The sequence below is a fragment of the Toxotes jaculatrix genome, chromosome 9 (genome assembly GCF_017976425.1).
Source record: "Toxotes jaculatrix isolate fToxJac2 chromosome 9, fToxJac2.pri, whole genome shotgun sequence".
Taxonomy (NCBI): domain Eukaryota; kingdom Metazoa; phylum Chordata; class Actinopteri; family Toxotidae; genus Toxotes; species Toxotes jaculatrix.
In genome coordinates, this window is record NC_054402.1 from 22807333 (window position 1) to 22833792 (window position 26460).

Below are 26460 nucleotides of genomic sequence, written 5' to 3' on the forward strand. Positions count from 1 at the left end.
CTTAGGCCCCAAACTTTTCTGTCACTCCTCATAACCTTTGAAAGAGTTTGGCCACACAAAGTGTCGTGTATGCTGATAGGGTTAATAGCATGAAACAGGAGGCAGTGACATTTTGTTCTGAATTCAAAGGCAAATGTTATACTGGGAAAATTTCAGTTTCACATACTTGCATGTGTTTTTTCTTTGTTTTTTCCTAGTTTAATGTACAGTATATGTATACCCTGCCCTGGAAACCAGCCAGTTTACTGGTTCTAATTACACATCATGTCCACCTTTGCAATGTTAACTTGGAATGAAACTGAAAATACAGTCATTACAAAAAAAAAACTTTATTCATCTGCTCAAAATTGTCTCACTCATTAAAAATCCCTGAACTTTGTACCTACTACAGCTTGTTTAAAGTGCCTTCTCAAGCAGTCATAAATGTGGCAGTATAATTAGCAGTCTCATTCCAATGTCAACAATGTGGACAAAAGAATAATTAGTTTGCTTTGCAAAGCCACTGATTGGCTAATTTAGCTGTCAGTCATTGCTTCAACCACTGCTGGAGGAGTAAGAAGATGTGGTCACGGGCCAGAGCCAGCTGGGGGAGATCCTCACTCCTGGCAGGGTACATGTTGGCACAGTGGGCTGTTCCTGGATCAGAGAGAGAGAAATGGATGTATAATGGATACGGCAGGGAAAAGTGGTAAAACAAGTTACAAGAACAATTATCCACCTCATAAAATTAGAGCTGAACACGCAACCTATTGTTCTACTTTGAAAGAGTTGCTTGGTGTTTGTAAGGTAAAGCAAACACAAAAGAAATTAAGCCTTCAATTAACCAGCAACAGATCTTCAACCTGGATATAGACTAATTCAAAAAGCTGTTAATGAACAGGCTTAATGATGAACTGGTCAATGCAGACATCTACCCATCATGTACAATTTCACCTTAGAGGAACCACATTCGCACATTTGTTGCATCATAACAGTGACCAACAGGACATTTTCGGTCCAAAATCTCCCACAGAAACCATAAAATATACAATATATATATAATAATATACCATACCATATAATTCATATCATCTTCATACTTCAAACTATTCAGTGACCTCCTGTGCACTATGGGATAAGGGAATTATCATCCTGGAAGAGACCACTCCCATCAGGATAGACATGTTTCATCATAGAACAAAGGTGAAGATTCAGAACAATTTGCAGTGACCCTTCCCCCCCTGAGAGGACAAGTGGACCCAAACCATGTCAGCAAAATGCCCCCCACAGCATAACAGAGCCACAGGATCTCCTCTCTATAGGGCTCAAACATTCAGGCCTGTACCGTTCTCTTGGTGTGCGCCACACATGGTGAAGGCTGACTCATCTGAACATATCACTGGTCCACATCTGTGTGAACCAGTGCCTCTAGGTTTTGCACCAGTGAACTCTCAGATGTGCTTTCATCTTTGTAATGAGGGGTTGATGCACTGCAGCCCTGTTATAATATCCCTCTCTATGTGATTGTCAACAGACTGTTCTTGCTGACACAGTCTGTTAACGTCTTGCACTGACTTTCTCGGTCACCTGATGAAGAGCTGCTCTTCAGTTTTTACTTACACTTACTTAATGCACGAAAATCATGGTCATTAAATGTGTTCTGTCAACAACAGTGTCCGACCCTGTTTACTGATGTCTTTCCCAGAGAACTAAATACAGATGTACAGACACTTTAGTCACTGCTCCTACTGAAACACTAGCTTTATCATTCCGTCTTTGTGAATGAAGCTCCTGCCATCAGTGCCTTAACAATGAACATTCTTTTAAAGTCTCTCAGATCTTTTCATCTTGCCATCTTGATACAAAATCTGAATCAACTGGACCTGCTCTGCATTTTCCTGCATTTGTTACATTTACTACAGAGAAATCAACTGTATTTTATAAAGGGAGCAGTGAAGGTGTGAATGACTGTGTACCATACACTTATGGTGACAGCATGAAACACCTTAACTCCAAACACAGAGTCAGAGAGCTTCTACTGGAGTGGAATCACATATTAGGCATATTTTTTTCTTTTCTCACCTTTGATGAAAACAGCAGGCAGGTTAGGTGTGATGTCCTGTGTGATTCCCAAGGCGTGCCAGGGGTCGATGGACCCGTTGGGGAAAACTATTCTGCTGGAGCGAATGTCATAGCCGCCGTAATACTCATTGGTCTGGGCCACGGCCTCCGCCACCTGCTCAGCACTGACATTGTAGAAGTCTGCACACTGTTTCACTTGATACCTAGATGAGAAAACACAGATCAACAATGTAACGATGTAATGAAACTGGATGCAAAGATGAAAAATGGCCAGTGTTTGATGTGTAATAGCAGGAGAGGGGGGGGCAGGTGCAGGGGTAAAAGCATCAATAATAGTTTATTGGGCAGAGAGGCAAAGTTTAGTGTACTCACTCAAGAGGGAAGCCAGTGAAGGGCTGATTGGGTGAATCAGTGCTCTGGTAGAATCCAAATTCAGTGCAGGTCTGGTAGACCCACTGTCTCCCTGACAACACACACACACACACACACTGTTTATCCATGGGCAGCATGTTCATTTGGTTCACAGAAATCAAACCAATTACAACTCAGGAGAGGTAACACTAGCAATTACTTTAAAATGGCTTTCTCTCCCAAAAGTATTCACTTTCAGTTTTCAGCCCCAGTAAAGAGAGCAGAGAGTTTAACTGAAACCCACAAAACAATGGGGGGGGGGGGGGGGGGCGTTATGCAGACGCATCCCAATGACTTTTTAAAAGACCACTTCCTGTTCCAGTGATCCCACTCCAGTCCTCCCACTCATGAAACCAAAGCTGGAAAAAGGAACCACAGCCCAGGGCAAGGATACAGCAAGGAGTGCAGAGAGCCCATTTTTGGTTACACATGAAAAGTTGTTAGTCAGTACTGAGTGCTCCAATAAGACAACACAGTAAAACACTGCATACCCATACCCTTGGATTTTTAACCAGAGCTGGGAAAAAAACAGCTTCAGTCCTCATGGTCTTAATTTAACTTTACCCCAGGAAGAAGAAAACATTATTTTAGGATGTTCACATCATTCCAGACATTTTGTTTGGGTATAAAGTGATGTCATTACATATTTTTGGTGCAATTTGTTTCCCAGTACCAGACTCGCCTACTTTTCTTTGAGCTTTTTCTTGAGCAACAATTTCACCGTAATACGTGAAATTACATGATGACAATGGCCACATCCGTTGCTCAACACATAACCGGTCTTGTGGCTGTGTTTTATTCTGGTCTTCCGAGGTGCTTTTTTTTACTGATTTCTACTGGAGGTGATTGCTCCTGGGTGACAGTGGAAAATTTCTGTGAGACATCACAATGTCTAGGCCATTTATCCTCTGTCTGTCTGTCAACGAATTGAACCAAAAAAATTCAAGGTACATAAAAATAGCTGTTTTCCAGCAGTCGTGGAGTTACACTGAGGTTTTAAATAGAACCAACAAAAATAACCTTATTTACACAAACAAAAAGCCACCGTCCACGATGTGCTCATACCCACCTCCCCCTGCAGCCGGCCCCTCCCAGGATGTGTTAGTCATGTCTCTGAGGTAGGTACTGAAGCTGGCGTCCAGGCACTTCACAGAGAAGGTGTCCATCATGAGGCGGGCCGCAGCAGCATAGCGTGCATATGGCTCCCCCAGCGAGCTGTCACCCATCACACCACACAGCACCTTGATGGTGATGTTAGTGCCGGTCACTCCCTACATTGACAGAACAACAACAATCCAAGACTTAACTTTTTGTATTAGCTTCTCCCTATATCAGATTGAAGGAGACTTATCCAAGATACAAAAAAGGAATAAAGAAGTAATATGATAAAATGAAAATGACTTAATCACTGGAGTGATCACCCCATGCAGTGCCTGAGGTTTGAAAATTGGGTTGCTAGGTTGCATTGACTACCACCCCTTGTCTCACAAGGTCTCACAAATCACATGATGTTTGAGAAGCCATTATATTAAAACGCGAAAACAAAATATCCCCATGGCTAGACACCACAAAAGATTTTTTTCTTTTGAGTTTGGAAACAGCAGCTGAAAAAACAACCTCATCTCAAGATTGATTTAGTTGTTGTTAGTGGTTGTTCCAGAGCTTTGGAATGAACAAACAGTCCAAAACAGTTATTAAATGGACCTTGGAGATAAACTGTTCTGTCAACTGTTTTTTTTTTTTTATATACTGTATATTCGGTAAGTAACTGTAATGCTGTCACTCGAGCATCTGTACATTCTGCATGTGTGCTGGGTTTCTCTATTTTAGTGCTGATGTACCCATTTTTGTTTATTTCCATATCGTGCAGACAGAACGACGATGACGTCAAGATGAACTGATTCCAGGCAATTTGGGAGGAAATGTATCCTCTCAGTCAGTTCAGTGAATGGACAGAGATCTATTGAGATTGTTGATTGCTGATGTATTCAGATTTTTTTATGAAACATTATGTTTATGATAATTCCATGATTTTCTCTTTATGCTACTGTAATGTAGTTGCAAATTATTTTCATAAGTACATGTACTTAGGTCCATTCTCCTTTGTATTGGCCTAATTTACTAAAGCTAGACCTATAAATGCTGGTCCCACTGCTTCCTTCACTGCTTTCTTTATTCATTGTGTGTGCTGAAGAACAAGTAGGAGACTCTGCAGCCATGGTAGCAGCTCTGCAGTGGTGGAAAGTAACAAAGTCCATCTGCTCGGATGCAATGGATCATAGAGTGTTTATAGTACAGTACAAGCTTGTGTTCAACTGTTGAACCATACAGAGTTCTCAAGATCTACATAAATCAAAACTGTGAATTAAATGCTAATTATTTAACTGATTGATAAACTGTAGTTATCACCTCCCTCTGTACCTACCCACACTGCTCTTCAGTAATAAACTATGGCTACTCAGTCCAATGCTCTGGTTGTACCCTTTGTGACATGGAGCGTTATCCTGCTGGAAGTGGCCATCAGAGGATGTTGAACTGTGGCCATAAATGGATGAACACACTCAGACAGACTGTGACATTTCCATTTCACTGCTGCCACATGACTGGCTGACTGGATAACTGCATGAATAAGCAGGTGTACAGGTGTTCTTAATAAAGTGCTCAGTGAGTGTTTGTGTTACTGGAGTGATGGCTGGAGGAGTAAACACTTGGCAGCGGTTACTGTTCTTTCGTGCAAATCAAAAGCCTTGTTAACTATAAATGACTCGTGACTTCAACCCCATCTGCATCTTCTGTGTAAAAACAAGAACTGTTGGACTTTTTCTTCAAGTTGTAATGTTACATGATGTCCTTACATATTTTATAAAGCACCCCATTGATAACCCCTCAACTGTGAAGCCACTGCTTCACAGACTCTTCTGATTGAGTTACACCTCACTCCTAGTTCTTACCCAAATTCCTCAATGGTTCATAAAACCTAGTAGTTTGCTCTATACCCAGGCCTTTCTGTCAGAGAGGCAGCTGTTGGCTGTGTTTGTCCCCTAGTGCTGTGGACTCTGTGGCCCACCGTCCTTCTCAGTTCTTTAATAAGCGTCTCTTTAGCTTGGGGCGACAGGAAACCAGAGAGACCAAAGACTCTTTTGTTACTTTTTCACATCAGCTTATTGGTAACCGGACTCACGTCTCCTCAAGGCACCAGGGGGACAGAGAGGGGATAGGATAAGAAAAAAAGGGGTGGGGGGGTGGGGAAAAGAGTGGTAACTAGTAAAAAAGAGCAGCAAGAGGGAAAAGGAAAGGGGACAGATGTAAACTAAGAGATAATAAGAAAAGAAAGAGGAAAGAAATGCTGTGTGTACTACATCTCACCACAATGACAATGGGAACGTCTTCTGAAAAAGCTGTAATATTTTCCACAATTTATTGTCTGTATTATGGGATTTTCTGTGGGATTATGGGATTTTTTACGATGCAAAATGTGAAACTCAGTTTTCAAGATTCAAGGTCGCTGTGCTTTATTTTTCTGAAAGAGAAAATTGTCTTGGATTAAAGGAACGGCTGCATAGAACACAGACACGTCACAAATCTACACTTAACCTACAACTGAGCACACGACAGAACGAAAACCATCCGACACTTTTCTGACTGCCCCCACTACACTCTTGTGAACATGACAAAGTAATTTTGCATCACCCAGTCTTATTCAGGACCTCCTTATACTGCTCAGTTGCAACAGATACATTTGATTGTCCTACTGTGTAATGCAGGTTTATCTACAGTAGAAATAATCGTCACAGTGCCTGTCTATGGGGAAACTATTACGCTACATTAATTATCATGCAACATTTTCACTAACCCTAACCCTAACCCTTATTCACATTATTATTGTAATTGGTACTTTTGTAATGACCATGGGTTTGTTATGAACATTAATCAAACTAGATTGGCATCATTCTTTAAAAACCTAAAAGTCAAAATCTACTTTCCACCTTCCAGTGTTATCTTACTCTGCTGCTCCCTTCTATGCGGAGTCACAAGCCACCTATAATGTATGTAGACAAAGTAAGCAAGCAAGCAAGCAGCCCCAGGACCAACCCCGGAGACCATCTTACAAGGCAGTATCTCTGGGCCTCTCACTGTTAAACAATGCAGGGTTTATTATGTTTCAGTATACTGCTCGGGCTCTCTATATCCCCCAACACCTCATTGCTGCCATCCACTCAACCAAGACTGGATACTAGGTCAACTCAAGACCTACAAAGCCTCTCCACAAACTCCCTTTATTCTGTCTCAAGTCCACACGTATGAATCATTTCTAATTCCTATATCTCTAAAACAAGCACATTTAAAGACCATGACTTTGGCAAAAAATAGCAGCTATTGTTTGTGCTAATCCAAAATGGTTAAGGCTCCAGAAATCCAATTTTTATTATGTTTTCCTGATGCTGTTTGGAGTGTGAGTCTCTCACCTCAAACCCCCTGTTGTCTTCATTGTATTGGACCACATCCATAAAGTTGCCAGCCAACGTTTCCAGGAAATAGGCAGAGTCCATTTCTGTCTGGATCTGCAGTTTGGAACACAAGCTGGAGCGGGAGAGAGGAAGAAAATAGGAGGAAAGTTAGAGCCGAGCATGTTTTGGCAAGTGTACAGTGCATCTTTTCTTGTGCTCTCTGCAGGCCAAAAGCTCAGGCCATTTTACCTGAAAGTATACAACTTGCCACCGGCAAGTGTTCAGAAGTTGTTTCTATCTATGATTACCATCTAAAAAAAAATCCAGCTACATTATTTTTTAGAGCAGTGACCGCCATGGACGAGCGGTGAAGCAATCTGTGATCCAAAACAAATCCAACTATGTTCTCTCCAAAAAAGTTCCAATTTGTGAAAAAAACTTCTTTTTCCTCAAGATGTCAGGATGTGAATAGATAATACCTCTTGGTGGAACAGTGGTTCATTCAAAGTTAGTACACGCATGCTGATTAGCTCCATCTGTCAAGTTGACAGTAATAAGGTGGAGAGTCAAAGTGGAAATGACAGTGTTTGTTATACTTTGCAGGTGTGTGTGGGTGTGTACAGACTAAAGACATACGTACATGCATGTCTGTGAAAAAGTCTGAGGCGGTAAAATTACAGTTTCCTCTAGTGTCTGTCAGACCTTTACACTGGTAAATTTAGGAAACATGCTGATTATGTGATATGCTGATTTGAGAAACAACTCGCTTGTGTGTGCATGTGAGTGTGTGCGCAGAGAATGATATTTCCTTCATGGTGAAATCATGACGCAAGTCCTGTATTCGCTGAGGCATTGTGGTTTGGAAGCTGGACAAGCCTCCAAACCACCTTGGTGACCTTTGTGTGTTTGTGCCTGCATGAGGACATGTCTGCATCCACGGCCTACATGATCTGCAAAAACCTAAAATAAAAGATGTCCAAAGTGGCCACGCCAGTGCAGGACCCAAAGACAAAGGTTTAGTGTGTCTCCATGACACTATTAGTTCTGTGAGACTAACCGCACCATTATAAAAGCAATTTAAGCCTGCTTATTCATCATGCTGACTGACCTTCAACTCACTATAACAACCTAAAACACACACACACACAAAATAACACCAGAGACAGCAAACAATGAAAGGCACTGAAAAAGAAAATAATCTAACAAAGGAATGAGAAAATGTCCAAAAAATAAATGGCAGAGCCCAGCATACTTTTTAAAGGGTTACTTCACCAAAGTCAGGAGAAAGAGCTAAAGGAGGTTTCATTCTATTTAAAACTACAGTATTAAAGCTGCATAAATTACATTTTTTTTGAACCAGTAGGCAGAAAGCCTTCACAACAAGTTGTCAAACAATACCCTGACAGGTTTTTTCATTACAAAACTGTTACGGCTAGCATGTTAGCAGTTAACAGCACACATGGAGCAACATGAGCCTTCATTTGCGGTCATGATTCTGGCCACTTGAAGAATGTAAATTCAATATTCACTTTCCTTTTAGCTCAGGTTTGGGCTCCACCCACTCCACAAATAATGTTCTGGTTACTCTGGGTAATCCATAGACTTTAATGCAAACAGTTTTCAGCAAACCTAGTAATGATGTTTATTAAGCCATATTTTTACTCTTGTCATAGTGTGAAAGCCTATGAAATGGTATTGAGATCATGTGACACTGAAACTGTGAGCTAAAACGTTTGGGAGTAGTAGTGATCACTACCATAAATACATGTTTGTGAAATGCAATGAAGATTTTTCTTTTTTGCACTATTTTCTTCTACTGCTGCACCTTTGTATTCTATTCTATTTTATTCTATTCTTTTATTTTTATTTCTACTTTTATTTAGACTATTTGTACATACTTGTTTTGAACTGAGCCCCAGGCTCAGTCCGAAGAATGTCTGAGGGACTCTCCTGAAGCTGTAACAGGACCTGAATCAAACCAGGAACCAAGACAACCCTCCCTGCTCTTTGAACCTCTCACAAAGCTCCAGGTATCAACACATAGTCCACCATCTGGCTCTGGTATTATGACGCATGCATGGTAGTATACTTCCATCTAACTGAGTCGTTCTTAATGTTAATTAACTAAATCTGTGCTTCTCCTGCTTTGACAAGTCAAAACGTTTTTGGAGGAAAAAGGTCTGTATCTGCTCTCATGAGCCTATACACAGGTGTTTCCAGTATTCTGTCTGAGAAGACCTCTGCTCGGTTTGAAGGCCGATCGAGCCACGCTGGGAGTTTCCCACGGTCTCCAAATGTCATCAACTAAAGAGAATAAGGTCTAATTTGTCTTGCGCTAAGAACCACAACAAAGCTAACAAGAGAGTGAGGGAAATGCCAAACAAGCAGCATATGTACACGCCCACACAGTCCTGAGAGGAACTCTGATCAGGAAAAGTGAAAACACCTGTGCAGTTAAGTGAGTGGGGTTTTAACTATTTTACTGGGAAATTATCTCAGGCACTGTTGGGTCTCGTAAAAACTGTTAAGTTGCTTTATATAATCACTTATGTAATTCACACTAACAATTAAAAGGACAAGAAATTTCATCAAACACTGAATGAATGCATCCTGTCTAGCCTTGGTCAGGTTCAATTTTGCAGTGAATAACAGGACAGGAGTGAATGTACAGTACTTGAAGTCTTTAGTGATGTTGTCATAGGTCTTAGGATCCTTCAGCCGCTCCAGAAGAGTATCTGAAGCCTTTTTCACCAGTAGGGGGCACTCTGTATTCTCTGAGGCCAGCGAACGCCGCACAACCTCCAAGTACTCTGGCAAAACATAAAGACAGAGGGAGGAGTGGACACTTAAAACCTGGGCTGCTATAAAAAGACCACAATGGTACACAAAAACCCCAGTTAAACATACAAGACTATTTTGAGGTGCCGCAAAAGCACCAGTTCATCACGTTCCATTCAAGTGCTTGTGAAAGTATTTATTTAAAAAGGTTTCAGGGAGGCTGAAAGTGAAATGATGAGCAGATTTCACAGTTCATGAAACTCTAAAAGCAGGCTCTCAGAGAAGAAACTCCACATTACAAAATCTTGGAATATGTCCACCTGGAATAAAAGCCAGTCTCTTGCTGGTAATAATGTGGACTAACTGCAGTGTTGCTTCAGGAAATAATAACTTTGGGACAAAGAGGAAAAGTACACCTGACGTCAGTGCACCATGTACACTGTTCTCCATGTAATTTGTCTCAGAAATTTTCCTAAAGTCTTAAGAGAATGTGGCCTGAAAGTGTATGACAGTGTCTTGAAGATAGTATGAGTGCGCGGGAGGAACAGCACAGCTCCGCATTCAAAGCTACTCTGACCTTGATTCCAGCCTGGAGCCTTCCGGAGGAAAACAATGGGCTCAGCCAAACACAACACAGACACAGATAGAGAATAAACCCTTCCTCATCTTTGATCTGTCTGTGGCTCTTACTTCCAAGACACTGAACAGAACAGGAAATATTTTTGTATAGCTCAATTTAAGGCTTGACATGTTCAACAAAGATTCTTGAGCTCGTTGCGAAGACTCCAGGCAACATCAAATCGAAAGAGGAAGTTTTCTTCGAATAAGTTTGGTGCATTGTGTAAAGCTGAATTTAATAGTGAAACACGCAATCTAACAATTTCAATTAATATTTAACATGGTGCTTATTTCCTGACAGCAAATCTTACTTAAATTTTCTGTTTTATAAAAAGAGTTTGGCATGAATCAGGATTATACTTTATGAGGTGAAAATAAAGGCCTGTGTGTGTATGTTATCATGTTTTGCAACATCTCTTCATACCTGGGAAGTTGACAGTGGCATGAACAGGTGCACTTGCAGCCACAGAGGCATGGACCAGGTGAGGGTACTTCAGCCTGAACCAAGCAGCGAGAGAACCTGGGTACGATCCTCCGAACGCCACCCACTTCCTGTTGGTCAGCCCTCGGCTTTCGGCGATGATGGTGCGGAAGTGAGCCAGGTCAGCTAAAGCCTGACGACTGCTGAGGAAACGCAGGTTGTCTGTGCTGAGGTCACTGGATGTAGAGAAGACAGAAAGGCAGTTAGTGAACATTTACTGTGCATCCATCATACAGTCTATACAGCAGCACATGAGCCATGGGCAGGACTGTCCTTATCTGAATTCAGAGCTGCCATCTAGTGGTACAACAGCTTCACCAGCATCAGCTTCTGTACTGACCAGGCACAGAAATCACTGGGCCTGATGCATTTTTGTCCTTTTGTTGCTCCCAGTGCATTGTTCAACCAGAGCTATTAAAAGCTTTAAAACTGTTGAATGTAATGTAAAATGCAAAAACATGGTGAGGGTGATGGTAATGGCTGCCCTCTGTCGTTCTGTAAAGTCATACTTGCCCAGTCCCCAATGGGAAACTCTTTGTTCATTGTATAGTAAACAACATGACACAACGGAGTCAAAAGTTAAGACCTGCACCTCTTTGACAGTACTGCAGGGGCAGAATTCATATCCACGATTCATTAACATTGTCCATTTTTTAAAAAAAACTTGTGAAGGCAAGTTTTAGCTTTCACACATGTAGCTTGTTTTCTTTGGTTGTTGCATTTCTGTATTTGGCTTATTTTATCTTGAGCTAATCCCACATGAGCCAGAATTAAAGGGATCCTGGAGTTAGCATCTGCCAAAAAGCACCAAAGGAATAAAAAGCTCTAGAGACTGCATAAACTGCTTTAAACATGCTAGGAAAACACACTTAAACAAGAGCACTAGAAAGGTGAAACGTACACTGTTGGGTGACTCTTTCCATAGAAGCGATGTTCCAGCATCAAGCAGAGTGCTCCCAGTTTCTCAGCGTAGGTGAGCCAGGTTCCGTACTGCATCCATGCTGGATTGGCTGGGCCCTCTCCACCTATCATCAGAAACACTGGACCACCTGGCCTGTAGAAGGCTTCATTTACAAAGTACCTCTGAGGCAAAAATAAATAAATAAATAAATAAATAAATAAATAAAATAGAGACAGAGAGGTGTTATTCAGGTGTGCATCCGTATGCCTGTAATCTCTATGATGAGCCTAGAAGGTACAGTTCTCAATATAAAGTCAGGTAGGTGTGCACGGACAGACAAAGACACACTCAGATGTCCTTGATGGCATCTTCCACTGACTGCATCCCCTCTTTATTTTACACTACACCAAGCACTAGCTAAATCTGATCACACTGTTAATTTTTCATTCATTTTTTTACCGCTTGATCCGTCAGGGTCGCGGGGGAGCTGCAGCCTATCCCAGCTGACTATGAGCGAGAGGCGGGGTACACCCCATCGCCAGTCAATCGCAGAGCCGACACACACACACACAAAGACAGACAACCACACACGCACACACTCACACCTACGGGCAATTCAGAGTAACCAATGAACCTAACCCATGCAAGTTTTTGGGATTGTGGGAGGAAGCCGGAGTACCCGGAGAGAACCCACGCAGGCACAGGGAGAACATGCAAACTCCACACGGAAGAGCCCAGACCGGGGTTCGAACCTGGAACCCTCACTGTTAATTTTTTTTCTAAATAAATTTCCACCCTTGAGAGGATACACATGACACAGAAACAGACTTACCTGCTTCCACTCTCTGCTATCTGCACCATTGAAGTGGTCCAGTTTCTGAGTGAACCATTGCTCCTCAAACTCAGCTCTCTGCTCGGTATCCTGCACTTGATTAAACCTCCCGAAACCCTTATACTGTCCCTCTCCAGCAGCCAGCAGAGAAAACAGGAAAAATAAGGTTACTCTGCACACAGGTGACCCACACGTTTCAAAAGCCATGTTGATATAAACAGGGAAACTGTGAAGCGCATGTGACTTGGTTTCATGTGATCATATGACAAGTTCTGACGTTACCTTAAAAGACTCGCAAAGCGTCGGAGATATGAGTTTCCTGCTTCAGATACCCTTACGTGAATTTCCACTTTCATAAATAACTTCACGCAAATAACCTTAAAGTAAAGCAAAAATAGTGTGTATTCTTATTATAAGCACGTGTTTACTGAAAATGCTAAAGATCATTTAATCATTTATAGTGTGTTTGGTGAAGATTTTGAGTAAACTTGATGTTGCAACTGCAGATGTTGAGTCTGAAGCCAATGTCAAAGCAAACCAGAAATGACAGTCTCCTCTCAGCGCAGAACATATTTAAAACATATTTTAAGCCTATAACTGACTGTGCATTCATCTGATTTCCAGCACAGAGTTTGGTTGAAACTTGCTCAGAAGGAAAGGAAAGCTAAAGAAGGAAAGGTGTCTCAGGATTGTCCCTCACTGCCCCCTGCCTGCCCGGCTGCTCATCTATTAACAATAGCCAGTGCAAATATACTCTGGATGGGGTTACATGGATAGGAGTGATGGGTTCACCTGTGATGCAACAGTGTGAAGCTGTCACCCAAAAACTGGATCCAGCTGACTGTGTACCTGAGTACAGGAGTTTGGTGTTAGGAGGGAATCTGTACGGAGGAAGATGTGAATCCAGAAGCATGTGGGCTGAGCAGCAGAGCTCTGAGGTGATCAAAAACCATCGACCGCCTTAAAATGTTCAAAGTCAAAATGTGGAAATGCTGAAGAGCAGGACAAACGTTTGCCGAGCATGCACATTCTTTTGGTCCGACGTGCTTTTTGGAGCTGCTCAGCACAACCACACTTACTTTCTATTCCTGGTTGGTGCTGGGGGCTGAGTGTTGAGGCTGAGAGCCAGAGGGTGAAGCCCACTCCCCTCCCCAGCACTGATATTTCTGAACTGGTAACCCAGTGCCTCTCTACCACAAGTGCACAGTACTGGCTTATTCACAGATATGGATTACATGTAGTCCTTTATCCCTGATAAAAGCAGCTTTTTTGAAAACTTGGCTTTGGTGCTCGAGCTGCGGTTTCTGTGTTGCTTTTTGTTTCCAGTAGAGTCTCCAGGTAACCTGACCTGCATGTCTTTGGACTGAGAGAGGAAACTGGAGCATCCAGAGGGAACACTGGGTGTTCACTGCCTTTCCCTTTCTAGTTTTAATTCAGATAGATGCAGTGTGAGTGGATGCCAGTCTGGTTGGCACGACATTGATACAGCACACGTCTTTCAGACTTACCAATATCTTCTTTTCCTTTCACTGCATCGCTACACTCACATAAACCTGCACTTGTCATGTCTGCAAATTATAGTTAAACTCTTACTGAACTGTTTTAGTAGAAGGAATCTGTTGGAGGATTACTGACATGACAAAGACTGGCAGCGTGTGTGAGAAGCTCTCAGTAATCATATACCTTACTCTCACTCACCTCACGGGATGATCACCGCCATGTGGGAATCCATTTCAGAAATAAATAAAAATAAAGAAATGTACATTTCCACCAATCAAGGTTTGCTCCTGGTATAACCTTTGTGTTAAGAAATATATCTGATCACAAATATCTGATGCGATGAATCAATTCTGGTTTGAGCACATCCGCACTTTCTTATACATCAAATCTGTAACAACTCATTCATATTGTAATTCTTAAAATGTAACCTAATAGTGTCTAGACCCTCAGGTTGCAGTGGATCAAAAACACTGCAGAGCTCCAAACCTTAAGAGGAAAATACAGAGTTAAAATCTGTTCACATTTCAGCACTATTAAGATATTTAATTACACCAGAAGCGGCTCTGTGAAAAACATGACTATATTTTGGAGAGCACCCAATGATAGAAGCCTGTGGCGGTCACACTCAGAGCCTATGCATGGAAACTTTGCCAGAGGATAAAAAAAAAAGAAGAAGAAAATGAAACTTAGAGCTTTGCAGATTCATTTCTGTGTCTCTTGACTGTTTGTCCACCTCAAACTTAGCCAACTAATCATGTAACCAAATACTGAGGATCAGACATGGCCAAGACTTATTTTCTGGAGTTCCCCAAAAAGTCCAGCACTGTGTGTCCTGTCCGTGTGACGCCCATCACAGATACTAAGCTGGGTTTTTTTTTTTTTCCTACTGTCCGACATAATGAGGCACCAGTTACATCATTTCTCCCAGTGACCACAGCCCTCTTCCCCCATGGCCAGTTTGTCCAAATACTATGTGACTGGGAGGACTTTCAGTCTTTGTATGTACACAAAACACAATGGGAGAAGTTGGACTTTCACTGTGTAACTATGTCTTTAACAGTCAGGTACAGACGCTGGTCTGATCTGAGTGTCTTAATCTATATTTTCACTATATTCAGAGTTAAAACGCTGGTTCCTTTGATTTTTTTTCAATTATTTTGAGCTCTGGGGACAAGACTGTTAAACATGGGAACATTTGGTGCTGCAGAGGCAGTTTCCCACTCTTCAAAATGTCTTCAGTTTGACTGCAAATTAAGCAAATGAACTGGCCTCATGCTTTCCCAGGGAGAGCAAGCATGAATTTCACAGTCAAACAAAACATTCTGATACTTTTGAACAAGTCCAGCGTTTAAAGAATTTCCCTACCAGGATTAATAAAGTTTTTCTGATTCTGATAACTCTTGCTAACTCTGGTTACCAACAGCTCAGAGATGTATGTGTGAGACACGCTGAAATTTTGCTTCAGGTCTGAATTAAATTGCACTACAGTCTTGATCTGGACCAGAGTTCACGCACTGCGTATGTGAGCTTTACATGTCAAATAACCTTCACCTTTGTTAAAAGCCAAACCCAGATGTCTGGGAGCAGCTGCTGTCACAAATGCACAAGTATGGGAGTTTTTTTGTGTTTTTTTTTTTTCCTTCTTTATCTTCTTTAATCTTTATTATCTCTTCCAGTTTTGGATGTGAAAAGAGGCATTAATTTTCTTTAATTAAATATCTTTTTAATAAAGAAAAGCAAAAAAGTATTTACAAATTTTCAATTAAATTGTAATCAATGACTTGGGGTGGGTAATTACAAGCACCTTCTGCCAGCTGAGGAGAGAAAAATATAAATACAGGGGAAAACTGCCACTTTGTTTCAGAGGTGGGGAAAAATTACATTAGCATTTTTTTCTTTGAAAAAAAAAAAAAAAACAACAAACAAACAATTCATCGTATATTTACAGGACTCTCCTGAAATGCATTTTTCACTCATGGAAGCAGAAAAGGCCTTAGGTTTCATACTGTTAAACTCTATGTTTTTTTTAAGTTCTTTTTTATTAAAGTGGATTTTTGTCTTTATACTTTTTTCAAGTTTCAATAATGATATTTTGTCTTTTTAAAATCCATCAACAGGCTTTGTAGCAGGGTGCAGCCGTGAGCCCTCGCTCCTGCTCTCCCTTTCTCAGTCCTTGCTTCTTTTTTTTTTTGAAGCGCAGCAAACAAGTAAAACAGACACATGGGAGAAAGAGAGGGAGGGTGGGTGGGGTGGAGGGGACGTCAGGGAAGCATCGTCACCCCTCCCCCAGCAGCAAAATGGTCAGTGTTCGTCGCCCCTCTCCTCAGTGAAACCAACATCATGACGTCTGCGTGAAATCCTCGGAGTCCACAACCGTTGCTGTCTGAAAAGTCCGTTAGACAGCTCCCGCCACTTTTCTTTGTAGTTTTCTATTTTCTTATAAAACACACACTCCAATCATCCAACACTGGAAAAAGGAAACAAAAAGCTAACTGTCTACATAAGCACATCATGTAGATCAAACACCGTGCATGTGACATGACAATGTTGCTGCGTCATGTCGACATGATAGAGGATGAAGTCATCAAAAATATAGATGTGAACAGCCCAAGTTTTTTTTTTTTTAATATCTGTCTTTAAGCAAAGTGTCTTGAATAGTGTTGCCGTGGCGAGGAAAAGCCATTTGAAAACAGGAGATAAACCTCAAAAAAATACTGAAGGAAACAGCATCATCTCCCACGGCTCGTAACTTCTCAGCATTCTCTCTCTCTCTATATCTATTCTCTCTATTTATTTCTCATTTGTTTCAAAAAAGACATTCTGTTGCGCAAAAACAAGAAACCCAAAACAAAACAAAACAAAACAAAAAAAATTACGATCGAATGTTCGATCTATAATACAATCTCTCCCAGTTGAAGAAATTTTTTTCTTTCTTTTTTTTTTTTTCTGTTGATGCAGAAGGATTTTGCTGATTCAGATTATTCTGAATCATCCACAGAACATTCACTCTCCCCACGGATCCTCTCTGAACTCCCACCAGTTCTCCCAGTGCTCTAGAGGCGGTGGGTGGTGGTGGTGGGGGCCTAGCTGTTGTCGGACTCGTCCTCGGCCTCGCGGAGCCAAGTAAAGAAGGCAGTGACAGACTTGAGGGCCACGCCCTTGCCCTGCTGCTCAGCGGGGTCTTTGCTAGACTCCCACTTGTAGAAGGCCTCCTCTTTGATCACATCCTCGTCGTACAGAGTGTCAAAGAACATCCGCAGCAGATCTGATGGAGGGAAGAGACACAAGAAATGTTCACAAGATACTTCATTACAATTTAAATAAAATGTAAAACCAGTTTCACTCCAAAAATCTGAAGAAGAACCATTTATCCCAATTCACATCTGAACAGTCTTTTGCTTTTTATCATTTTTACCGTACGGGGAAACTGTGCATACAAACTGATATTTGAAGCATCAGAAAGTGGTAACAAAAATCAAATATCACTGCTAATAAAGAATAACATAAGGCTGAATGGGCCACTCACTGGCAGGCTGCTCCATCTGCACCATCAGGGCCTGCAGGGCGTAGAGAGCCTGCAGCTCCTTCTGCTCATCCTTCAGGTATTTCTGCAGCAGTTTGGCCCTCTGCTTGATCTGCTTACCATCCACCTTGTAGGGAATCTCACCTGCAGAGGTAAAAGTTAAACAGGGCAGAACTGATAAACTGGACTCTACCTACTACCTCACTGACATACTGCCATGTATTTCACTCATGATCGACACAGTCTTTAAGAAGCAGTGTGAAGAGTGCAAGATGACTCACAGATGATTGCTGACTGACAGACGCAGGTCATCAGAGCTCTGACAAACATGTTGGAGGAGGTCTGCTGCTCATCTAGGTTGGCCTGCACAGAGACATATCTGTTAACACACATGCAGAAAACTGGACACAGCTCTGAACAGCTTCAGTCTTCACATACACAAAATTAAACAGAAATATTCACTGGAACCCACAGCTTCGCTCGGCTGATGAAGCGGATTGCACAGAGGCGGGAACACAAACCTCAATCCAGTCAAAGATACTCTGGTTGTCGGCCTTGTCCTGGATCAGTCTGTCCAGCTCCTTGCTCAGCTCTGCAGAGCTCAGCTCCCCCTTTTTGCTCTTCTCCGACTCGTCGCCCAGTGTGAACTCCACGTCCTACAGACAGAGACAGACATCGTGCTTATCTCTTCAATATATACTATACTCACGTTCTCACATTCCACTTTTACAAGAGCTTTATCTGATCTCAGGAACACAGGAACTGAAGCCTGCTCCTGTGTCGCACTTTCACTTCTACTGGTTTCTAAACCTGTCAACTATTTGTCTTTGTTATGCCAAAACTAAACTGAGGCCTCACATAAAAACAAGCTAAAAAGTATGATTAGATGATGAACAGCTGTTTGATGAGGATTTCTAAATCTTGACCTCTCACCTTTTCTGTCACAAACTTGTTGGCGTCTACATCCTCAGGTAGGAAGTCTTTCCACCGGAGGCCTGCGTCCCTCCACATTGTGCCGACCTTTTTATGGCTCTGATGGGGAGATGCACATAGTTGTAGATTGATGGACAAAGAGATTCACAGTGATTGACCTTCAGTGTTAGTTACTGGAATTTAAATTTAAAACACGTCAGTTTTCAAAAACCTTTACAAGCCTTCAGCAGCCAGGAGACTGTACTATCACTTATGATATAATATAGATAACTTATTACAAGTGATGACGGTTCTCACCATTTCTTTGCAGAATAAAGTGAGGATGTGGACCAGCAGGTCTCCAGCTTTTCCCAGAGGGACCAAAGGCTTTGAAACCTCCCTGGAAGTGGAACAAATTAACAAATTAAAAGCAACCAAAACCACATCTTCTCTGACAGATTTCTCTCCCTAACGCACTGAGGGCTGATGGAGGTCCAGGCACAAACCTGAAAAGCTCTCCCATGGGGATACCTCCCTCACGGAGCATGGGAGTGATCAGCTCTGCCAGGTACAGCCAGATGTGGGGGATGTCTATTGCCATGTCTTCAGCCACCTCCAGGATTTCTTGAAGCCTGAAGAAACAGAGTGCACAAGTTTCATTCTTTATTCAAGGATTCAAGAATAAAACAAACAAACAAACAAACAAGATGAAAGTTACTAAACAGATGGAGAAACAAATCAAAATGGCACCACACTGACACAAACATATGGAAACAGACCACAGTGGTTTAAAGATTTCTCAGCTTCTGCAGCTGCTTAAAAATGATTTCTTCTAATTCACAAGCTAAAACTGGCATCTCTCCTGTGGGTTTCTCTTCATTGTAAATCCTGCTGTTATATTACATCTGTTAACACTTCAATAACTGAAATAACGTATCTGTCAGAGGACTGACAGATACGTCCAACTGAACGTGCCCTTGGCTTGGCTGAAACCACCTCTCTGGGGCTCCATACTGACCCTTTATAGTACTGCTGTGTTGGGAGGATGCCGGTCTTAATGAGCTGGTGCAGCAGCAGGCCCATGTGCCTTCTGGCGATGGCGCTGCGTTCCAGCGTCGACTCCAGCCCGTTTCGTACAAACACGAAGAGCAGCTGAGTGCTGTTCATCTCCTGCACACACTGCAGAGCCTCCTGTTGGAACAGAGCAGGACATGCAAACAGTAGCAAGAAATAAGGTACAACATGACTGTCATGGCCGTCTGTGTGTGACAGCAAGCGTCTGTAATGTTAACTTGCCTGTAACATATATACACTGCATGCACAGTTATTAGGTAAGTGAGTATTCTGACCATATCATTATTTCCATGCACAATTTCCAACTCCTGCTTCACATTAAAAGTCTTTGACTGACAAACCACAGGGTGACTTTTATTGTGAAGCAACCACAGGAAATGTGCAGTGGAAAGGAAATGTCACAGACAACAGTGTGTTAGGTTTCATTTCATTTTTCAAAACAACTGCAGATCAGTGTCGGCTGTACCTTCATGTCGTTGATATGGAGGTACTCCTCGATGATGGCTGTGGACTTCTTGTCCAGTTCTTCCTCAGTCAAGGCAGGTTTGGTGGGGGTCTGGGGAGGTGGAGGGGTGGAAGTTGTCTCCCGCTTCACTGTTCACATACACACACAGCAAGAAAAAAGAAATAAAAATCATATTCTGTAAATCTGGATTTATGATTCCCAGTTCTAAAATTGCAGAGCATCTTTTTTGTAAATATAGTATGTTCATAGATACAGTACCTGATGAAAAATGTTTTTTGGTTGCGGGTGACAACCAACCTTTTTCTTCCAATACATTAGCATGGTAGGAAATTCACAGATTTTCAATTTGAAGTTTTAAATATCCAATTTAAATCTACACTACTGCTTTTTCACGTCACCTACCATTCTCTTTGCTCCTGGCTCTCTCTCTGCTGCCTCTGTCCCTGTCGTCTGTCATGCTCGCTACTCGGCGGACAGGATCAGCTGACCCACGCTGCTCTTTCTCGCGGCTCCGCTCCTCGTTCTCCCGACTGAAGCTGCGTTTGGTGACCTGCAGACGGTTGCGATCGCGGTCGTCCCGCCGGTCGTCTCGTCGGTCAAAGCGGTCGCTGCCTCGATCGGAGCGCTCGAAGCGGTCACCACGCTCTCGACTCGAGCTGTTTCTGTTGTCAGGGGAACATGATGTAGATACTGAGTCTCAAACAAAACAGGCGCTCATCATAATGCATACGTCACATTTTAAATCTTATCTCTGTTTTTGTCTCGTGTAAAGGCTGGGTGCTGCGTGTCCTGTTCCTCACCTCTGAGGAACTCGTCTGTCTGAGTCCAGTGAAGAGCCTGAGGAGGACGAAGACTGCTGCAGGGCTGAGAACCTGTTCAGAGTGCTGGTGGCTGGACGGCTGCCTGACTCTGAGCCTGGGGTTGAAAATACACACACAGAGCACATGCTGAGTTTCAGCTTTGAAATGTCCTACTAGATACGTATTTGATGTAGAAACACATCAGTCCAGGAAACCTACCAGAATCTGCAGGTTTGGCACTGATGCCACCGCTGCTGCCCTTACCCCAGCTCCCCCATGTGCCTTTACCTCCTGGGGCAAGCAACTGATTGTTGAAGTCAAGAACAGGAGTCTGAAAGAGAAGACCGATGGTTAAAAACAAGCCACCTGCTAAGATTACAACCAGGAAACAACAACGATGGGATGTTAGCAGATGTCTCATGTCCTATTTTAGGTGTAGAGATGAAAATGTGCTTATGTGCGGTGAATAATTATGATGCATATTAACAGTATATGAAAACTGTCCCTCTCCTCCTACCTTGGTGATTTTACTAAGGCGAGAGGTGTCAATAGGTCGGTTCTTGGAGATGGGCACGGTATTCCAGCCCTCGTCCTGAGGAGGAGCACCACGTCCTGGGGTGTGAGGGCCCCCACGTCCCCCGGGACCTCCTCCGCCCATTCTGCCTCCTGGGCCTCCACCCATCTCCTTCTTGGAGATGAGGGCTTGTTGCACCTTCATCTGCTCCCTGTGCTCCTCCAGCTCAGCCTCTTTGTGGATCTGGTCAATGGTCTTGGGGCCCTGGTCGCCTCGCCGGGGCACCCAGTTATTCTGGGATGGGGTAGGGAGAGAGATGGAGAACGCAGGGCAGAGGTGAGTGAGGAGAAAAATAATTCACTGACTGTTCCATTTTTTTTTACATGAAATGAAATATACATACTCTGTTTTTCTGTTTGGGATACATAATGTAAATGAAAAGTTTTAGAAAAAGAAAATATTATTGTATTTTCCTTTCAATTTCATTTCAATTCCTATTATATGACTCAAGAATATAATTAAAAATGAACTAACAACTAACTGGAGACTGGAGAGACAAGAACTGAAAGGGATGAAGAGATACAAAACCAAGTGACTCGTAACTCTTCTCTTGTGCCTCAAAAGGAAAAACAAAGGATACACTATGTATTTTAAAGTTAAATTGGGCCAATGTGCTGACTTGGAGCAGCTGACTTTGGCTTGTAAAAACACTGAAGACAGCAGGTTTTGGAACACTGTGTGGGTGGGACGGGGAGCTGAACTACGGGACTGCAGCATTCCTTCAGTCAAATGAGCACCGATACGACCAGACTCAACTGGTTTTACAGAAAAACGCTGAAGTAAGACGGAGGAAGTTAAAAAAAAAAAAAGTACTGGAAATTACCATGAGACACAAACAAAATGATGGAACTACAGACACTGAACACAATGAAGACATGTTAATTAAGCCAAATGTTGGCTGATTAACATGCTAATAGAGGAGATGGTGCTGTTTTAAAGCCTGTTGTCTCAGCCTATGGCACAGAGCAGCTCTGTGTTTAGGAGCTGCCCTGCATTAAAGAGCTGAGGAAGACATGTCTTTCTTAGCCCATATATGAGACTCACACAGGCCAGGGCTTAAGGACCAGTGTGGACGTCTCTAGGGCTGTAAGTAGTACCATGCACAGTGTCGGACTACATCCAACAATAAGGCGTGCGGCGTGAAAAAAGTTGTGTCCACACTGAAATTGCCAGATGAATGAGCACAATGAATGAGCACAATAACATATGACAAATACTGTGCTCGACACGCCCACGCAATAAAAACTGGAATGATCACGCCCTGGGGGACACTTCTGTAAACAGGACAGTGTTTGGTGATCAGCAAACTGTGACATTTGGTTTTACTTTATTTCCAAGAAATATGGTGTAATGCTCTGTTGAATTCTGTGGACCGTCATGTAGTCCATTCATCGTCATATTTTCCAGTTACTGGTCCAACGTTGATAAGGAGCTAATGAGTGAAAATGTTTTGTGAACTTTTACATGAAGTGTATGAGCATTCTGACAGCGAGGCTCAGCAGTGATGGACCACCATCAATCATTTCACGTGGTCAGGTCGGTTCTGATTATCACCACTTTCCTTTAGTTGTCTCAGGGAAAAGGTTGAATTTTTTAATTTCTGTATGCGAAGTAGCTTAGTGTATATAGTGTGTGTGTGTGTGTGTGTGTGCGCGCTGCGTCTGTGACTTACCCGTCGTAGGTCCAGCACATCCTGCAACATGAAGCGGATCCTAGAGGTGGTCTTCCTCTCCTTTATTATTTTCTCCATCTGATTGAAGTACTGGTCCATACGAGGCTGAAGACAACCACAACAATTTAGTGGGACTGCCTCCTACACTCACAATTGCGACGTCAAATCAAAACTTGATCTAACTACACATAGATTAGCACGAGTATGCATGTTTATGAATACTATTTCCTCTTTATCACACTCTGTAACCATGCGTGTTGTACCTTGGCCTTTTCAAAGTCTAGGTCCTTGCCGATGGTGGACAATAGTCTACACAGGCACTCCAGGGACTCCTCGTCATGGTTTTTGAGCAGCTTTACAATGCAGTCATGCATGATGACCTCTGTGAGCATTTTAAGCTTGAACAGCTCACCGATGAACTTGATGTTGCCCAGTGAGCGTCTCCTGGCCTTGTCTTTAGCATCTTCTAGCTCCTCAATGAGCCGCTGCTTCTCCTCCTCCTGCCAGGGAAAGGTGATTTATTGTGGACGAAAAAAGCGGAAAGTGTAGAAACTTTATCTCTCTAAAACTTTTCAGATATTTAACACACACGCGCGCGTGCGCAAAAAAAATCAAAATTCAGAATCTGAGCATTATGGCTCCCTCACAATGTGCGATTGCCTTTGAATATTTCCCATCACACACCCAAGTTTAACTATTAACATGACTTCTTTTGTGCATTGATGAAGAACCCAACCCATATTTCATGAGGCTTTACTATACCCCTGACGCGGCTTCCAGCTCTTTCTGTTTCTTCTCGAAGATTTCATCGTCATCTTTATCCTTTTCAAACTCCTTCTGGCATCGATTTAGCAGCAGCTTGCGGAAATTCACAGTGGCTCCCGGCTTATCTGTGGTTTGGACTTTAAGCTGCAAAAGAGCAGAGAAAATGGAGATTAACACAGTGCAGGAAAAGACAGGGTGTAGAGTTATGTAGGGCAAGTGGCTCCTCAGTTCCTCAGTCCCATCACTTAGGTCAGTGGCCCAAACACGTGGCTCTAATTTAAGGTCATCACTGGACCCTAAATACCACTGCAAGAGCACAGCTCTGTTTGCTACCCACAGTGTCAAGGCAAAAACACCAAACCAGCCATGGGTATCATATTATTCCTACATTTTTCCTGTCAAGTTATTACCAAGAGTTATTTCTTCCTAAATATTTGTGAAGGCCTTATGAACTAAACACAGAAAACCATCCACTTTGTGTTTCTTCATTTAGCCTTTTTCTACCATTTTAAAGATTTCTGGTCAGTGTCTAAGCATTAAAAAATATTCACAGGTTTGATTTAGAACCAGCTCACATCTCACAACACTGCTGTGTTCTTTCAGCAGCCTGTTGCTCTCATTTCCTTCAGCCCATGAGGCTGGCAGCATATCTGTAATCTATATGCAGTGCGGTAATCAATCAATTTCCTTATCAAATACCCAGCTTTTATTAGCCCGGGGTAAATGGGGGTGATAAGATGCAGCGCTCCAGTGCTGATTATCCATCAGCCCCACAGTGAGGTGATGTGAATGTCCTTTTTTTTTTTCAGTTTTTCAGTTTTTCTGGGGTTTTTTTTGGCAGCCGTGGTATTTCACAAAAAGAGAATTACAAATACAGATCTGAGCCAAGTAAACACCTATAACCACAAAAGTCCTAAAGTAAACACTGAAGCTTATTCAACATGTATTTGAATATGGTGTGTGGCACCACTTACCCCCATAAGGCAGCGGCACATGTTGGCATAGGCCACCGAAAAGTCTGGCTCGGAGATGGCCTTTTCAAAGGTGAGATCTATGACTCCTTTCAATCTCTCCTCAGTGTCAATGGTCAGTTCCGTCACCTGTTTCATTAGCTGTTCGAACTTTTGGGGGGTCAGTTTGTTGAGGATGCTGCGGACCCGTTTAAACAACTCCTGGGTCTTGATCTGCTCTGAATCGTTCTCCTCTGGCTCCTCTGCTCCGCGGCTACGAGCAGATTTCTTCACTGAAGGTTTCCAAGCCTTCTCTGCCTTGTTCAGCTGCACGTCATCACTGAGCGACATGCTGGGGATGATTTTCCTCTGTTCTTTCCTCTGGATCTGCTGAGAGCGACGTGTACCACCAACTCCGATTCCCATACCTGGAGGCTGGGACGAGAGAAGGGAGGAAGGGACGAAGATATCATTTCATTTCTGGTTTGTGATCTTCACGTGCGATCCAAGAGATCTTGGATCGCATTAAGAAAATGTTAACTTACTGGTCCTCTGCTTCCTCCTCCCATGCCAGGTCTGCCGAGATTGGCGAAGGAGGGCGTGAAGTCGGGACCGCAGTTCATTCCTGGTAGGCGGCTGGGGTCAAGCTGACGCAGGGGGGTCTTGTTAGCCTGAACAGACAAAACAGAAAACTTAAGTGAAGCAAGGTGGAACCTAACTCAAAAGCCAAAACGTTTTTTTTCAGGTTGGTCATAAGCTCCTTAATCACATCAATGTTTCTAATCTGTTCAAAAAAACAAGTAAAAATAAATGTAAAACGCCTCAAGACTCAAAAGATTCCCTTCTCTTTACATGTTGTTTTGTTTGCCTCGTCAAAAGCAAGGCAAACAAAAGCTATTGGCATAAGATGAATTATTTAAGTGTGAGTGGTCGCACCTTGTCAAGTACAACATCACTGATGGCTGGCAGACCCTCAGGCTTGTTCATGCTGGCTGAGATGAACTGGAAGCCCAGAAGGAACTCCCTGTCATATTTCTTCTTCTCTTCTGGGTTAATTGGCTTCCATTGTTCTGAAACGGGGACATAAAAGAGAAAATAACCACAATTTCCTTTTACTGAAGACATTTGGAAACAGTTTCAAGTCGGTTTTCCAATCAGTATCAACCCAGAATTAAACTGGGACATGTTCTCCCTGCACAGCCAAGCAGCACTGCAGAGAGGAGGAGATTAAATGATCCTAGGTCAGTGTAACTGAAGATAATGTTATCCCTGGTAATGTCCACAAGGTGGCAGGGAGACTAGCAAATGAATGAATTAATAAATCAATGAATAGGCACAGAACAGTACATGTGATCTGTATTTTGTGCAACACAAAGTATATTTAAGTATTTCATAGGTGACACACTTAATCTCTTATGATTTCACTGTAAATGCAAATGTACCATTTACTATTTTTGTGGCACTTATATAGAAGAAAACAACTGTAAGAAGGAAAAGTGTCATGAGCTACGAGCGGTTTAAAAATCACAGCTTCCTGTTGAAATGTTATATGTTGCCATCACGTAGCTATGTTTTCCACTGCTCTCATCAGCAGAAGCACAGTCAGATAAACTGACACTCCCATATTTCAATGAAGCAAACATAAATGCTGTCAACTGACACATAGCTAACTAGCTAATGTAGGTGAGATAAGA

The 26460-nt window shown here is 42.5% G+C and overlaps 2 protein-coding genes and 1 non-coding gene across 11 annotated transcripts in view; all 3 read right to left on the reverse strand.

Moving 5' to 3' along the window:
• Window positions 1-118: 118 nt before the first annotated feature.
• On the reverse strand, window positions 119-12766 carry prss16 (serine protease 16). Its single transcript, XM_041047251.1, has 9 exons — window positions 12531-12766; window positions 11699-11880; window positions 10741-10973; window positions 9595-9730; window positions 6939-7053; window positions 3542-3743; window positions 2434-2524; window positions 2062-2264; window positions 119-636 (listed from the first exon to the last, which is right to left on the reverse strand). The coding sequence occupies exons 1-9, from the start codon at window positions 12735-12737 to the stop codon at window positions 527-529; spliced, it is 1479 nt and encodes a 492-aa protein (XP_040903185.1). The 5' UTR covers window positions 12738-12766; the 3' UTR covers window positions 119-526.
• A 3821-nt stretch (window positions 12767-16587) lies between these two features.
• Window positions 16588-26460, reverse strand: part of LOC121186981 (eukaryotic translation initiation factor 4 gamma 1-like) — a 35630-nt gene continuing 25757 nt past the window's right edge. For all 9 annotated transcript variants that reach the window (XM_041045953.1, XM_041045952.1, XM_041045951.1 and 6 more), the window contains 19 exons: window positions 25703-25836; window positions 25312-25437; window positions 24791-25201; window positions 23814-23960; window positions 23315-23551; window positions 23052-23156; window positions 21323-21613; window positions 21025-21136; window positions 20806-20920; window positions 20408-20667; window positions 20006-20133; window positions 19484-19656; window positions 18972-19097; window positions 18784-18865; window positions 18487-18585; window positions 18075-18209; window positions 17835-17916; window positions 17557-17697; window positions 16588-17295 (listed from right to left, as the gene is read on the reverse strand). In XM_041045953.1, coding sequence (XP_040901887.1) covers window positions 17114-17295; window positions 17557-17697; window positions 17835-17916; window positions 18075-18209; window positions 18487-18585; window positions 18784-18865; window positions 18972-19097; window positions 19484-19656; window positions 20006-20133; window positions 20408-20667; window positions 20806-20920; window positions 21025-21136; window positions 21323-21613; window positions 23052-23156; window positions 23315-23551; window positions 23814-23960; window positions 24791-25201; window positions 25312-25437; window positions 25703-25836 — 3086 coding nt within the window. In that variant the 3' untranslated portion in view covers window positions 16588-17113. The remainder of the gene's footprint in view (window positions 17296-17556; window positions 17698-17834; window positions 17917-18074; window positions 18210-18486; window positions 18586-18783; window positions 18866-18971; window positions 19098-19483; window positions 19657-20005; window positions 20134-20407; window positions 20668-20805; window positions 20921-21024; window positions 21137-21322; window positions 21614-23051; window positions 23157-23314; window positions 23552-23813; window positions 23961-24790; window positions 25202-25311; window positions 25438-25702; window positions 25837-26460) is intronic.
• LOC121187909 lies at window positions 24037-24111 on the reverse strand. Its single transcript, XR_005894663.1, has one exon. It is a non-coding gene; the product is annotated as a small nucleolar RNA SNORD66 (small nucleolar RNA).